Source organism: Pollicipes pollicipes, unplaced genomic scaffold (genome assembly GCF_011947565.3).
Source record: "Pollicipes pollicipes isolate AB1234 unplaced genomic scaffold, Ppol_2.1 Scaffold_6052;HRSCAF=7182_pilon_pilon_pilon, whole genome shotgun sequence".
Lineage (NCBI taxonomy): Eukaryota > Metazoa > Arthropoda > Thecostraca > Pollicipedomorpha > Pollicipedidae > Pollicipes > Pollicipes pollicipes.
The window spans coordinates 11,085,330-11,097,435 of NW_023596805.1; the positions used below are offsets into that span (position 1 = coordinate 11,085,330).

Consider the following 12,106-nt stretch of genomic DNA (forward strand, 5'->3'; position numbering starts at 1 on the left):
CATTTTGGCCTCCATGCCATTTTTTTGCTTGGGCGATTTTGATACCCTGGTGGAGCTGGTGAATGGAAACCTAGTAAACCATTGACACCATTCACACTATTTCTCACTTAGCAATGGTTCATCCCCCACTCTGAGGACAAAAGTCTGCAGCGCACCAGTTTTGGGTGCAGGCAGCTCACTTTACCTGACCTCACCTGACCTCACATGACCCGACCTCAACTGACCATACATACGACCTTCATTGATCTAACCTCACCCCAACGACGTCACCTTCTCTGGCTTACTTACCTCAAATGCGGTGAATTCGAAAGCGATCTTGTGGCCCTCTTCGACGGTAATCTTCCAGATGCAGTCCTTGCTGGGTCGGTAGTACTCGGGGTAGTTGGGAGACTCAAGCACCCCGTCACTCATCTTCATTTCCCCGCCGCACACCGCTGCGGCATCGTCGCCATCATGTCATCCGCAGACACTGCCGCTCTCTAGCGTCAACTTCACCTCCCTGATATGTACCGACTCGGGCAGCTGCGTTGTCGCGCAGGCTCGCACCAACGAAGGCGGACGCCGAAACTTCCACTGACCAAACTCGTGTCGCGGAGGTCACGGTAGCATTGAGTATGAAGGTCGGTGCGTTTAAGGTGCGGCAATGCAGATCATGACCGAAGCGTTTCCGACGAATGCCAAGACAGTGTATACAGCGGCGGTGGTTGAAAGCGTTTAAATCTCAAGAGAAAACGAACTTGAAGGCCGTGACCGAAGTGCACGAACAGGACTGCACCAGACGGTATATCTTACCCGTGTAGTTGGCTGTAAATCCCTCGCGTTCGGCAGACAACTCAGTGATTCTGTAAGTCACCAGCAGGCGGCGCCCCGTCGACACGACAAGATCTGGCAGCATGCCAGAACCACAGTACCGCCCTGTGGACGAACGGAGAGATCGGTCTATGTTTGCCGGAGTTGACTGAGAACAGAACCGAGACGGTAGTGGTTGGTGCGAATGGCTATCGCTTGAAGTCACGCCTATGACCGAAGTAGTTTTATCCAAGGAAGCACGACACCCGTCATCGCGCGCCCTTGCATGGCACACTTTTCCCCTCCCCTCTCCCGCAACACAAAAGTCCCGTCACCTAAATCCCTGGTCAATCATGCCGCTTCAACATCACAGCCCACACCCGCTGCCGCTGACGCAGCTGACTGCACTGCGTCCGGCGGCGGCTGGCAGACGGCTGGCATCGCAGGACTGCCGACGCCCCCCCCCCCCCCCCCCACACACCCCGAAGGCAATGTGTGATGGCCCCGCGATGCTGGCCCCATTCGGGGTCAGAGGTCAGCGCTGACTCAATGCGTCTACGCCTGTCTCTACAGTGTCTTCGTAATGGGCCGGGTTTAGACCCTAAGTACGCAACTTCAGCTTGAGCCGCACGGTTTCTTGAGCTTTGAGTTCGAAGACATGGAGCCCTGAGTTCTTGCTCTAAAGCTTAAGGTTCTTGATCTACAAAAGCTTGGTGTGTACGTGACGCCTCACTTTACAATAGCTTGGTGTGTACGTGACGTCTCACTTTACAACAGCTCAGGGTGTACGTGACGCCTCACTTTACAATAGCTTGGTGTGTACGTGACGCCTCACTTTACAACAGCTCAGTGTGTACGTGACGCCTCACTTTACAATAGCTCGGTGTGTATGTGACGCCTCATTTTACAATAGCTCGGTGTGTATGTGACGCCTCATTTTACAATAGCTCGGTGTGTACGTGACGCCTCAGTTTACACTTACCATCGTTGTATAACGAAACGGCTTCAACCAAGGCCAAACTGTCATGAAACGACCAGCTGTGCGGCATATTACCGGTAATTGAGATCATCTGGCCATTGCCCACAAGCACATTATCTGTCTACGCATGAAACAGCAAACATCCGCTCGCTCTTGATGTTATGTAATCGTAATTCTAAGCGCTAGCATTTACTGACAATCTTAAGACAATCCTTGTGGCGGCTTATTACTTGTCACATGGCGTTAGCATAAATCAGGTGAAATCGGAACCGTGCTGCCAACTTTGAGCCCATACATATTTTTGCAACCACGTGCAAAGGTTTTGCAAACTTGTCATGAAACGGTTGGACCACGGGCTTTGATGGCAAAATGGAAAAATTAACATTATCGGTAAGTTCTCCACCATTCGTTGCATCTACGTAGCTACAGTTTTGGAGCAATTAAGGTCAAATCAGAGCATTGCGTGGGGCGTGGCCACTTGTGCAGAAATTTCGTTTACAAAATTGTGTGCACTGAAAGTCGACATAACATGGTCCTAAATTATTAAGCGCATGCCACTATTCACGTGGTCTGCTGAGCGTCCGGTGGCTAACAATCTAAAGTTAATAATCAACAACATGAAAAGAAGTCTGCCAAGGCCACTGCAAAGAACATGGCAATGCAAACAAAAGCCGAATCTGAGAGATGAGAGAACTATGTAACACGCAGAGGAATCCACAATGGGGAAGTGGAAACCGACATAGAAAGATAAGTAGCGCGTAGTTAAGAGAGAAAGCGAGACACCCTGCCGCGATATCGTGAAATGGACAAAAAAGGGCAGACGAGACGACGGCATGTAAAACGTGAAACAAACAGAACGGAAGGCTGTATTATACATTATGAAAAAACTCATGGTTTTCTCACAAATCTCCCCGAACTGCTCGATACAGTTACAAACACAAGACTGGTAGCAGCTGAGGTCAGGGAAGTCAGTTCAAATCCTTTTGGGGCCTCGGGTCCACAAGGCTGGCTTGAGCCCCTCCCCCAATGATTCTCTGAGCCCCCTCCCCCACCCTTTAACGCATATGAGCAACGAAGGAATTACTGGGCCTAATAAATCCAAAACAATTATATTCGTTAGTATGCTAGGTAGCAGGTACCTAACCACATCACTACCAGTATCACGCTCATTTTGTTCCAAGAAGTATCGTGTAGGTATCAATGTTTGACGAGCTTATTTTCCCCCCTCAAATGACAACACTTGGGTTGTGATAAAGGACAGCTGACCGCAATGTGCGGCAGCTTTTAAAAGTGCATGGGGTCCCAGCTAAAAATTGCCGCACGTCCGCCCCAACAGTGGCAAGTGCATTTGTCGTATACTCGTGGTCGTGGTGGTTATGCAACACGATCAGCTACAGCGGCAGACATCAGTGGTCCTTTACTGAGATTTTCGGAAGATTGTTCTTGTGAATAACATCCCATTCTAAGCTTTTAACAAAAACGCAGCTTACATTTTCTTGAAATGGGAAGTCATTCCTCCGCAGAAAAAAACTGGAAGTTACGATCCCCTAGAAAGTATTGCTCTTTGAATGCAATATCCATGAATTTACTCAAGTGGCCGAAATCTGGGGGAAAATCGCGCTAAGGGGTAGCTCAGGTCAACCTTATGGGCTGAGCCCCCCCCCCCCCTAACCGAGCTCAGGAAGTGACAACCCTGGATGAGGCCCAAGCTAAGCACAACATGGAAACAAACATCAAGTTTTACATCCAGCTGTTCAGGCGTTGCTCAACCAAATCCAATCGCAATTTCGTTAAAAGAGTATCTTTATTTTTAGCAATATTACCATTTGTGTTGCCATCATCATCACCACCATTATTTATTACAATTATTACCATTTTATCATCATTTTAACATTTTTACGCTTATTTGTTGTTACCATCACCACCATTATCTATTACAATTGTTACCATTTTTATCACCATCACTATTATCATAATTCGTCATTACCATTATTACCACTATTACATACCATTATTTCATTTATTTGATCACGTTTCATATCGCACGTGCAATGAAGACTGGACTTTTGCACGGATGACTCCCTTTGCGCGGAGACGGCTGTCAACGGAGATGGACAATTTGTGACCACGTGCTTAACCCGTGTCTTCCTCGTATTTTTTTTTTTTTTGCGATATCTGGGCCTGAACGCACCCCTTTATGTCAGAAACACTTGGAGGCGTGATAGCCAAGTGCTTCGCGCCTTCATCTCTCACGGGGGTTCCCGGGTTTGCATCCCGGCTGCGCCTTGCCCCCCCCCCCCCCCCCGAGCGCTATTGCAGTCCCTGAAGTCGCTAGCGCTCCATAAAAGGGTGCGTGGCGACGTACGTCACGTTTCCTTTAAAACAAAAACATTTAGCAGGAGTTGATACAACAAGACCAGTGCCAGAGAAGACGTCAAGGGCAAAGCTTAGGATGGACTTAAGATTTTGAGGTGCTATGTAGAAAATGACCAACATTCCACATACCAGGGGGGCAGTGGCTAAAAAAACACCTAACAGAAAGTCATTATGGTGTATGTTATGGGAGAACTCGGAGCTATGCCAAAATATTTTCTAAGCATTTCATGATATAGCCATTCGTAGTATTTTCTGCCGCATAAAAGGTCAGTCATTTGCAGCATAAAAACTCCCTAACGCGAAACACAAGAGGCCCTGGTCAGTGCTAAACGGAGCCCTAGTCAGAGCAAAACGGCATCCTGGTCAGAGCCGGACAGAGCCCCTGACAAAGCCCTGGACAGAGCCCTGACCAGAGCCAAATGGAGCCCTCGTCAGAGACAAACGGAGCACCGGACAGAGCCCTGGTCAAACCCGAACGGAGCCTTCGTCAGAGCCCAACGGAGCCCCGGACAGAGCCCTCGTCAAAGCCGAACGGAGCCGCAGTCAAAGCCAAAGCCCTGCTCCGAGCCGGACGGAGCGGTCTGCGCGCGCGCGACATCAGGCCGCCGGTGCCGGCGGCCGCACCTGATGGTGACACACGTGACACTTGCGCCGCCCCGGCAGACAGTTCGTAATGACGCTAATGAACCCAATCAGCGCCGGCTAATAAAGGTGGCACCGGCCGGCCGATGTTGGCAGTGACGGCGCGTGACGACCCGACCGGTGCATCGGCGCGAAGCGGCTCGCACTGGTGAGCTTGCGAGTCAGGGCGGGGAGCCGGGAGTCAGGGGCGAGGGAGTCGGGAGTCAGAGGGCGAGGGAGTCGATGGGACGGTTCAGTGAGTCAAAAGCAGCGAAAGGCATAAATTGATTGTGGGGGTTAGAAGTCAGAAGACAACGTCATAAACAGGGGCGGGGGAGTCGGGAGTCGGGGGGCGAAGGAGTCGGAGGGACGATTCAGTGGGTCGAAATCAGGGACAGGGGAAATTAGTCGTGGGGGTCAGGGGTCAGAAGAAAACGTCATAAGCAAAGACGCAGAAGGCAGAGACTCTGATTCCGGCAGACCATAGTCACAAGTGGGAAAAACTGTCAGTGAGTCATGAATTCCAACATCAGGAATCGGGAGCCAAGGAGTCAGGGGCTAGGGGGCTGTGTTTTATGGCGTCAGGAGTGGAAAATCAGCAGCCAGGTATTTAAGAGCCAAGGAGTCAAACATCCGGGACTTGGGGAGGGGGATGGGTGGCATGTAGTAACGGAGTCAGGGGGCGTGTAGTTATGAATCAGAAAGTCTGTGTCACGCACATGGGGTCAGTAGCCAGGCGAGGTCCTCTGGAGCACAAGGCAGGGACAGGGTAATCAGGGGCAGCAACTGCGGACTGGGGATAGGGCCATCACCATGGTTCGGGCAATAGCACAGCAGTTGTCACGGGCCACAGGGTGTCACCTGTGACTCGACATGTGACTCTCACATGTGACATGTGACTTGTGCTTGTCTTTCAGCCAGTGGTGGACCCCAGGGCACCAAAGTCGTCGTCACACGGCGAACGGAGCCTGACATTGGTGCTCCTCTTTCAGCCAGTGGTTGACCCCAGGTCACCAGAGTCGTCGCCATGGGTCAAATGGTGTCACTGTCCGACTTTGACTGGCAGCTGGACAGCGCCGAGCCCCACTCTGTCCGCCGCAAGGAGATCCTCAGTAAGAGCGCGTGAGATGGCGCATGGGTCGATGTGACCTTACGGCTGAGCCGATGGAGATGTGAACTCAAGGCAGTGATGAAGAATAGGGTGAAATTTTGGCAGCACTACAGGAGATGTGAGCTTTAGGCATAGCTGCCGGATAAGCACAGTTTGGGCATCGCCAAAAAGACATAAACACTCAGGGCTGCATTGACGAGGCGAACTTACGACATCGCTAAGCGTTACGTGAACTTACACGTTGTCGGTGGAGGATGGATTACAGCAATACTGAGTGACACGTTGAACTAGAACATCACTACAGAAAATGTCAGCCCAAGGCAACAACGAAGGGAGTTTGATGATTATGGAGGTAGGAACATGGTAAGCACGATCAGGCAGTCGTAAACCTGTGGGCATGCACCAACGATCAGCCTCGTTCGTTCTCAATTTCCAGAAAAACACCCCGAGATCAAAAGCCTGATGGCGCGAACCGACTACAAAATGGTGATCATGACGTACGTCTGCGTCATCGCCCAGCTGATGACGTCATACATGGTGCGGGACGCCCGATGGCTGCACGTGGTTCTGCTGGCCTACACCTTCGGAGGCTGCATGACACATCTGCTCTGGTCCAGTGAGTTACCGCGGGTGAACGAACCGAGGTGAACGAACGAACCCTTGGCGGTGGGCGTACCCATGCTTTCTTGCGGGAAGGCTAGCCACATTGGGGTTTCCGAAGGTTTTTTAACGTCCTTTCTTTTCCGGGCGGACCTTTCGATGTAAAAGTCAACATGTTTCGCACATTTCGAAGCATGGATAGTGAGCGTTACACATATAAGCAAGAGTTGTAGTGCTATACGTTACACTCATAATACACGCCATCACTAAACTGGCGCGTTACCATAACGCTTCACTCATTGTCACTCGGCTCCCATGGTTCTAATGTGCTCAAAGGAAACGATTTGTTACATTGGGGCAGCTTCCGTTTCGTGTCTCCAACATGTCTGTGGAATCTAGAGACGCATGCGTCACGAAGGCTCAAGTCATCCGCGTCGCCCCAATATTGTGGAGACCGGAACCGGCTAAAGTTCACCGCTCCTGGAATTGAGCCCAGACCTGACGATTTAGAAACCAATGTTCTAACCACTCGGCAACTGATAACCGGCTGCTTCGCAGTTGTGCACGAGGCCTCCCACAGCACGCTGTTTGGCCACAGCAGGCCAATGGCCAACGTGCTGACGGCTATGGTGGCCAACACACCGGTTGGCTTCCCCATGGCCGTCACCTTCAAGCGGTACCACATGCTTCATCACAGAGTGAGTTGGGACGCACCAGGACTGGGCCCGGGTCGGCTCGGTTCATCTGTGTCCAATGCTCATGCGGTGTTTGCTCGCAGCAGCGTCCGCGCGTTAATCAAACGCGACAGCGACAGCGAGATTGGCAATAACGTCAGCCGACTTCAGCGTCAACTTTTTAATTGCCGTGTGGACGTCATCACGGTCTGGCTGTCGCGAAAGGTAAAGTGGGCGAAGGTGCCGTATTTCGGGCCTTCCGCTGTCCTCCACGGACCGCGCGGCATCGGGCAACCGATGGTCTAGTCATACATCAAATGTCCCATTAGAACGGTGGTGGGTACATATTGCCAGCGGCGTGCTATTAAATTGGGGATAAGACACACTCGAAAAAAATCTGCAGGGTGCTTAGCCTGAGGTGGGGGCAGCACGCTCGCGCACTCAATCGATATATTTTTCACTGCATCACACTGCTCTTTTCATCCACTTTTCAAGCACTTATCTTTAACCAAACGTACTGAGCCATATACCCTACTCAAACAACTTGTTGACAAACACCGTAACGCGCTCCGGTGCGTGTTCACCCTTACGTCATCACGCTAACCTGGGCCGGGTTTAGGCATTCATACCACGCTATCTGCGCTAACCCGGACAGGACTTGCCTTTGCCACGCGTGAGATGAGTTGACTTAGCCGCAGCGCCCATTAAACCCAGGTGACTGGTGCCCCGCGAGCGTTGAAGAGTCTCTGCCATGATTACATACGTGTTTATCTGAGCACTCACCGCCCAATCACTACAGCCTGAACGACGCTGTTTGAATATGAGCAGTGCGACCGCCGAAGCGTCGGGGTGAACTCATTTTGCTGGAAACAGCGATGGTGGAGTATATTTGGAAATGGATGTGGCGAGCAGGCGTGTTTTTCCTTTCGTGCACTGCCATAGGGTTCATGCTAAATGTTACATAAAGCTGGAGGGGCGGCTGCTCCTTCCTCCGCCCCTCCCCCGGGGGCTAATTCATTGTCCATGGCTGGAGCACATCCACTGACGTCACTTCCCGTCTTAGTATCAGGGTGACGGTCGCTACGACGTTGACCTGCCGACATACTTCGAGGCCAAGCTCTTCTCCACCACCCTGGGGAAGATCGCCTTCTGCATCCTGCAGCCCGTCTGCTACTACGTGCGACCGCTCTTCATGCTGCCCATGGTGCCGACGCTGCTGGAGGTGGTCAACGTCGCCCAGATCCTCGCTGTTAACTGGGCGGTGGCCCACTACTGGGGTATGTATGGCCTGAAGTGTGAACTGCCCTTGAACCGGGAAGCAGCACACTACTCGAGCACGATGCGGCAGCACAAGACGCCAATGTTCAACACCACTTGACGTAACATGACCGATCAATACACAACGCCGTCACTGCTTTTCCAGATATCACGTTGACTCTTGATGACACCCAACGCCGGTTCACCTCACGGAACAGCTTGCGCTGTCGTGTGACGTCGCCGTTCATGCCTCACTCCGTCACAACATCCCATGCAAACACATCGATTTGCGATGACGTGGGATGTTTCTTTCCGCACTCCAGGTGCCAAGGCGTTCTTCTACCTGCTGGGCGGGTCGCTGATGACACTGGGCTTCCACCCGCTGGGCGCGCACTTTATCGCTGACCATTACCTCTACGAGAAAGAGAGCGAGACCTACTCCTACTACGGCTGGCTCAACTGGTTCGTCTTCAACGGAGGGTAAGTTAGGAGCTTTTGCCGCTGGTGGTCTCAGAAATTTGGTGTCATCACACGACGCAGGGAACTCCTGTGTTCATTAGCGCCGCAGCCCTTCATGGCCATTGCAGCGCTGGTCGGCGAAACAAGCGTCCACCAGCGCGACCAAAACCAACGATTCGGCACAAGATCAGGGCTGCGTACTCCCGCCACCTGGGCTACGGCACCCCAACAGCGGCCTCACGTCAGCTGTAGTGCAGTCTTCGTCGGTCGACCACGGGGCGTTACCCAGCGACATTAGCTGACAAAGCTTCCACTGGAGTCCGACGAGGAAGTGTCAGAATCCAGTGGGAACGCAGGGAGGGCAGATAATGAGATGCGCGGGCGATGCAGTAGATACGACGGCAGGCTGCAGAGTAGGCTGCGAGCAGCAGGCTGCAGAGTCATATCTGAAGAATTCCGTGCAGTCACGTGCAAACTGGTCCAGCTCGCGGCAGCCAGCAGGCCGCGCAACAAACCAAAGACTCGGACTTCGCAGCCGTTGCCGAAGAGCCCACGGCAGCACCCACAAGGGAGACAGCTTTCTCTTCTTTTCGCGAAAGAATGCATGGCACGCGCAAACGTGCGACACGTCGCGGAGCGGAACGAAAGCTTGGCCATGTGAGTTCCTCTCGGTGCACTTGCAGCCGTGTGTAGTGGTGGCCATGCCTCTTCCGCTGGGATAGGGAAGGCATCGCCAGCAGTCCTTGGTTCCCACAGGCCGAAAGGTGTCCCTCGCAGTACCCGTTACCACTAAAGAGTGTCGGAACTCGCCGCTGCGACGAGCAGCTCGGCACCACATCGGTGTTCGCTGCTGTCACTGAGTTGGGAGCTCGAGAATACCACAGGAGCAACCCAGCTTTTATTAAACTCTTGCCCACACCGTTAGCACATTGCTGCCCACAGCTAGGAATGTGGGTAGTATAGTGATTCAACGCGTCTGCGTTAGCCACTGCGCGTCTGGGAAACCAGAGGTACGGGGCTCCACTCCCCATGGTGCCCGCCCTTCCTGCCAGGGTGAGAGGCAGGCGACGCTATATGGCCTCAGCAGCTGAGTGCGTCGTAAAGCCCCAGTGACATCCATATACACATGCCCACAGCTACCACAACGAGCACCACGACTTCCCCTCGGTGCCCGGCGCCTACCTGCCGGACGTGAAGAAGATGGCTCCCGAGTTCTACACGAAGTTCACCCACGAGAGCTGGTGGACAGCCATGATCCGGTTCATCAAGGTACGCCACAGTTTCGCCGGCACGAGCCGTTCATTACGACAGACTGTCGTGGCGCGCGGTCGGGCGGTGCCAGGATCAGCTTGCCCAGATGATCAGGTCCCTTGACAATTCGCACTTCGGAAATGATCACCACTGCGTATCAGGTCCCCGCTTCCTTCAAGGGTTGAATCCGTAAAGGATCGGCCCTTGCAAGGATCAGGGCCCAGATCCTTCGGAGATTGGGTCCTCAGATCTTCTGAGAGTCGGGTTCTTTGGCATTTTCAGCACCGCTAGGCGCAAACTGCCCGATACCGCTAGGTACATATTGAAAGTAATTATGCGGGTTTCAGAGCCACTGTGGCATGGCTGGACTGATCGTTTATGTTTGAGTGGCGTTTAATCGCACCTGATTTATAATCGATAGCATGCTGCACCGTGTGCTCCTAAGTAATCGAACTTTTCAACAACCTGAAAGCGCTGGTCACTGACACCAGGCAATAATTGATACCCAAACTAGGCACGTCAGGACTGTATAACGCGAGCCATCAGTGGTCATGGTCACTGGCTAACGTTCCTCATCTTCCCCACGACATTGGCACGGGCACGGGCTAACGTTCCTCATCTTCCCCACGACATTGGCACGGGCACTGGCTAACGTTCCTCATCTTCCCCACGACATTGGCATGGACACTGGCTTACGTTCCTCATCTTCCCCACGACATTGGCAAGGACACTAGCTAACGTTCCTCATCTTTCCTAGGACAAGGACATGGACACTGGCTGACATTCCTATCTTCCCCAGGACAAGGACATGGGCATGTACACCCGCCGCGTGCGAGAGATCCCCAACGCCCGCGCCATGGACATGGACACTGGCTAACATTCCTCATCTCCCCAGGACAAGGACATGGGCATGTACGCCCGCCGCGTGCGAGAGATCCCCAACGCCCGCGCCTCCAACACCAAGGACTCGTAAACCGGCGTCAGGAGCGGTCTGCCACCAGCCCAGGCGATCCTGCGCCAGTGCTGAACCATCCGGGTTCCGGCCCATGTAACACGAGGGAGTCCGGGAAACTGAATGTCTTTGTCCGCATGTTACGTCATAGTGCCGCTGACATGGCACTGGCAGGTTCTCAGTTCACCTCGCCAACAACGGCATGTCCGAGCGCTTGACGGGCAGGAGAGGTGATGCTCCCAGTGTTGTCGAAGTTGCCGAAGACCGCAGGACGGAAATATATAGACGTCGCCGAGCGACTTCTGACGGTGTAGGAGGCAAACGGAATATGACGGCTTCTCAACGAACTGAGCTTGTAGAATGAGCGCATTGAATCCAAGCTGGGAGGTCCGACTCCTGTTGTCACGCATCCAATCCAGTACGTGCATGAGGATGGACAGCCAGGTAGCACGTTTGGGAGGCGTTATTAGTGAAAGGTACAAGGTCCACTACGCCTTTCGCCTAGCGGTACTCCTCACCTAACAGAGCGCTGTGATGCCAGTATCCATCGCGGACCTCTAGGTAGTCGGTGACACAGCCGTCGCTGCTGTGGATATCCAGACTGGAGACGTTGAGGACAATTCGCTCGCCATGCGTGGCGGTGATCCGCCACTCACAGAAGTGTCCTGGAGGCGGTGACAATCGCATGTAAACCTCAGACAGCGGTGATCCGTCACTCACAGAAGTGTCCTGGAGGTGGCGACATTCGCATGTAAGGCACAGACAGCGGTGATCTATCACTCATAGAAGTGTCCTGGAGGCGGCGACAATCGCATGTAAAGCACAGACAGCGGTAGTCCGCCACCCACAGAAGTGTCCTGGAGGAGGCGACCATCGTGTGTAAACCACTTACAGAGAGCATGCGTACGCTATGGAGCGCCACCTCGTCTAAGTCACAACATGCGACCTTCCGCGAACCATAGAACACGCTCACGTGTGCATACAACCCAACACAGTAATGTGTAAACCAGAGAGCAAGACAACCTGCCATAAGCAAG

General features: G+C 53.1%; 2 protein-coding genes across 2 annotated transcripts in view; one reads left to right on the forward strand and one right to left on the reverse strand.

Moving 5' to 3' along the window:
• Positions 1-12,106, reverse strand: part of LOC119104663 (tolloid-like protein 2) — a gene marked incomplete in the record, with an annotated part of 123,560 nt that overhangs the window by 14,922 nt on the left and 96,532 nt on the right. The window contains 3 exon segments of the mRNA XM_037228384.1: positions 289-434; positions 793-915; positions 11,588-11,734. Of these exon segments, the coding sequence (XP_037084279.1) occupies positions 289-434; positions 793-915; positions 11,588-11,734 (416 nt within the window).
• Positions 4,880-11,375, forward strand: LOC119104664 (sphingolipid delta(4)-desaturase DES1). The gene is made up of 8 exons (XM_037228385.1): positions 4,880-4,934; positions 5,758-5,877; positions 6,313-6,492; positions 7,035-7,174; positions 8,214-8,427; positions 8,731-8,887; positions 10,003-10,135; positions 11,013-11,375. The coding sequence occupies exons 2-8, from the start codon at positions 5,793-5,795 to the stop codon at positions 11,088-11,090; spliced, it is 987 nt and encodes a 328-aa protein (XP_037084280.1). The 5' UTR covers positions 4,880-4,934; positions 5,758-5,792; the 3' UTR covers positions 11,091-11,375.

Excerpts from the sequence above, each read along its gene's own strand:
- LOC119104664 (XM_037228385.1), top strand. The coding sequence starts at position 5,793 with ATGGGTCAAATGGTGTCACTGTCCGACTTTGACTGGCAGCTGGACAGC. Across the intron at positions 8,428-8,730 it reads GGCGGTGGCCCACTACTGGG|GTGCCAAGGCGTTCTTCTAC; the intron begins GTATGTATGGCC and ends TCCGCACTCCAG. Across the intron at positions 8,888-10,002 it reads TGGTTCGTCTTCAACGGAGG|CTACCACAACGAGCACCACG; the intron begins GTAAGTTAGGAG and ends ACATGCCCACAG.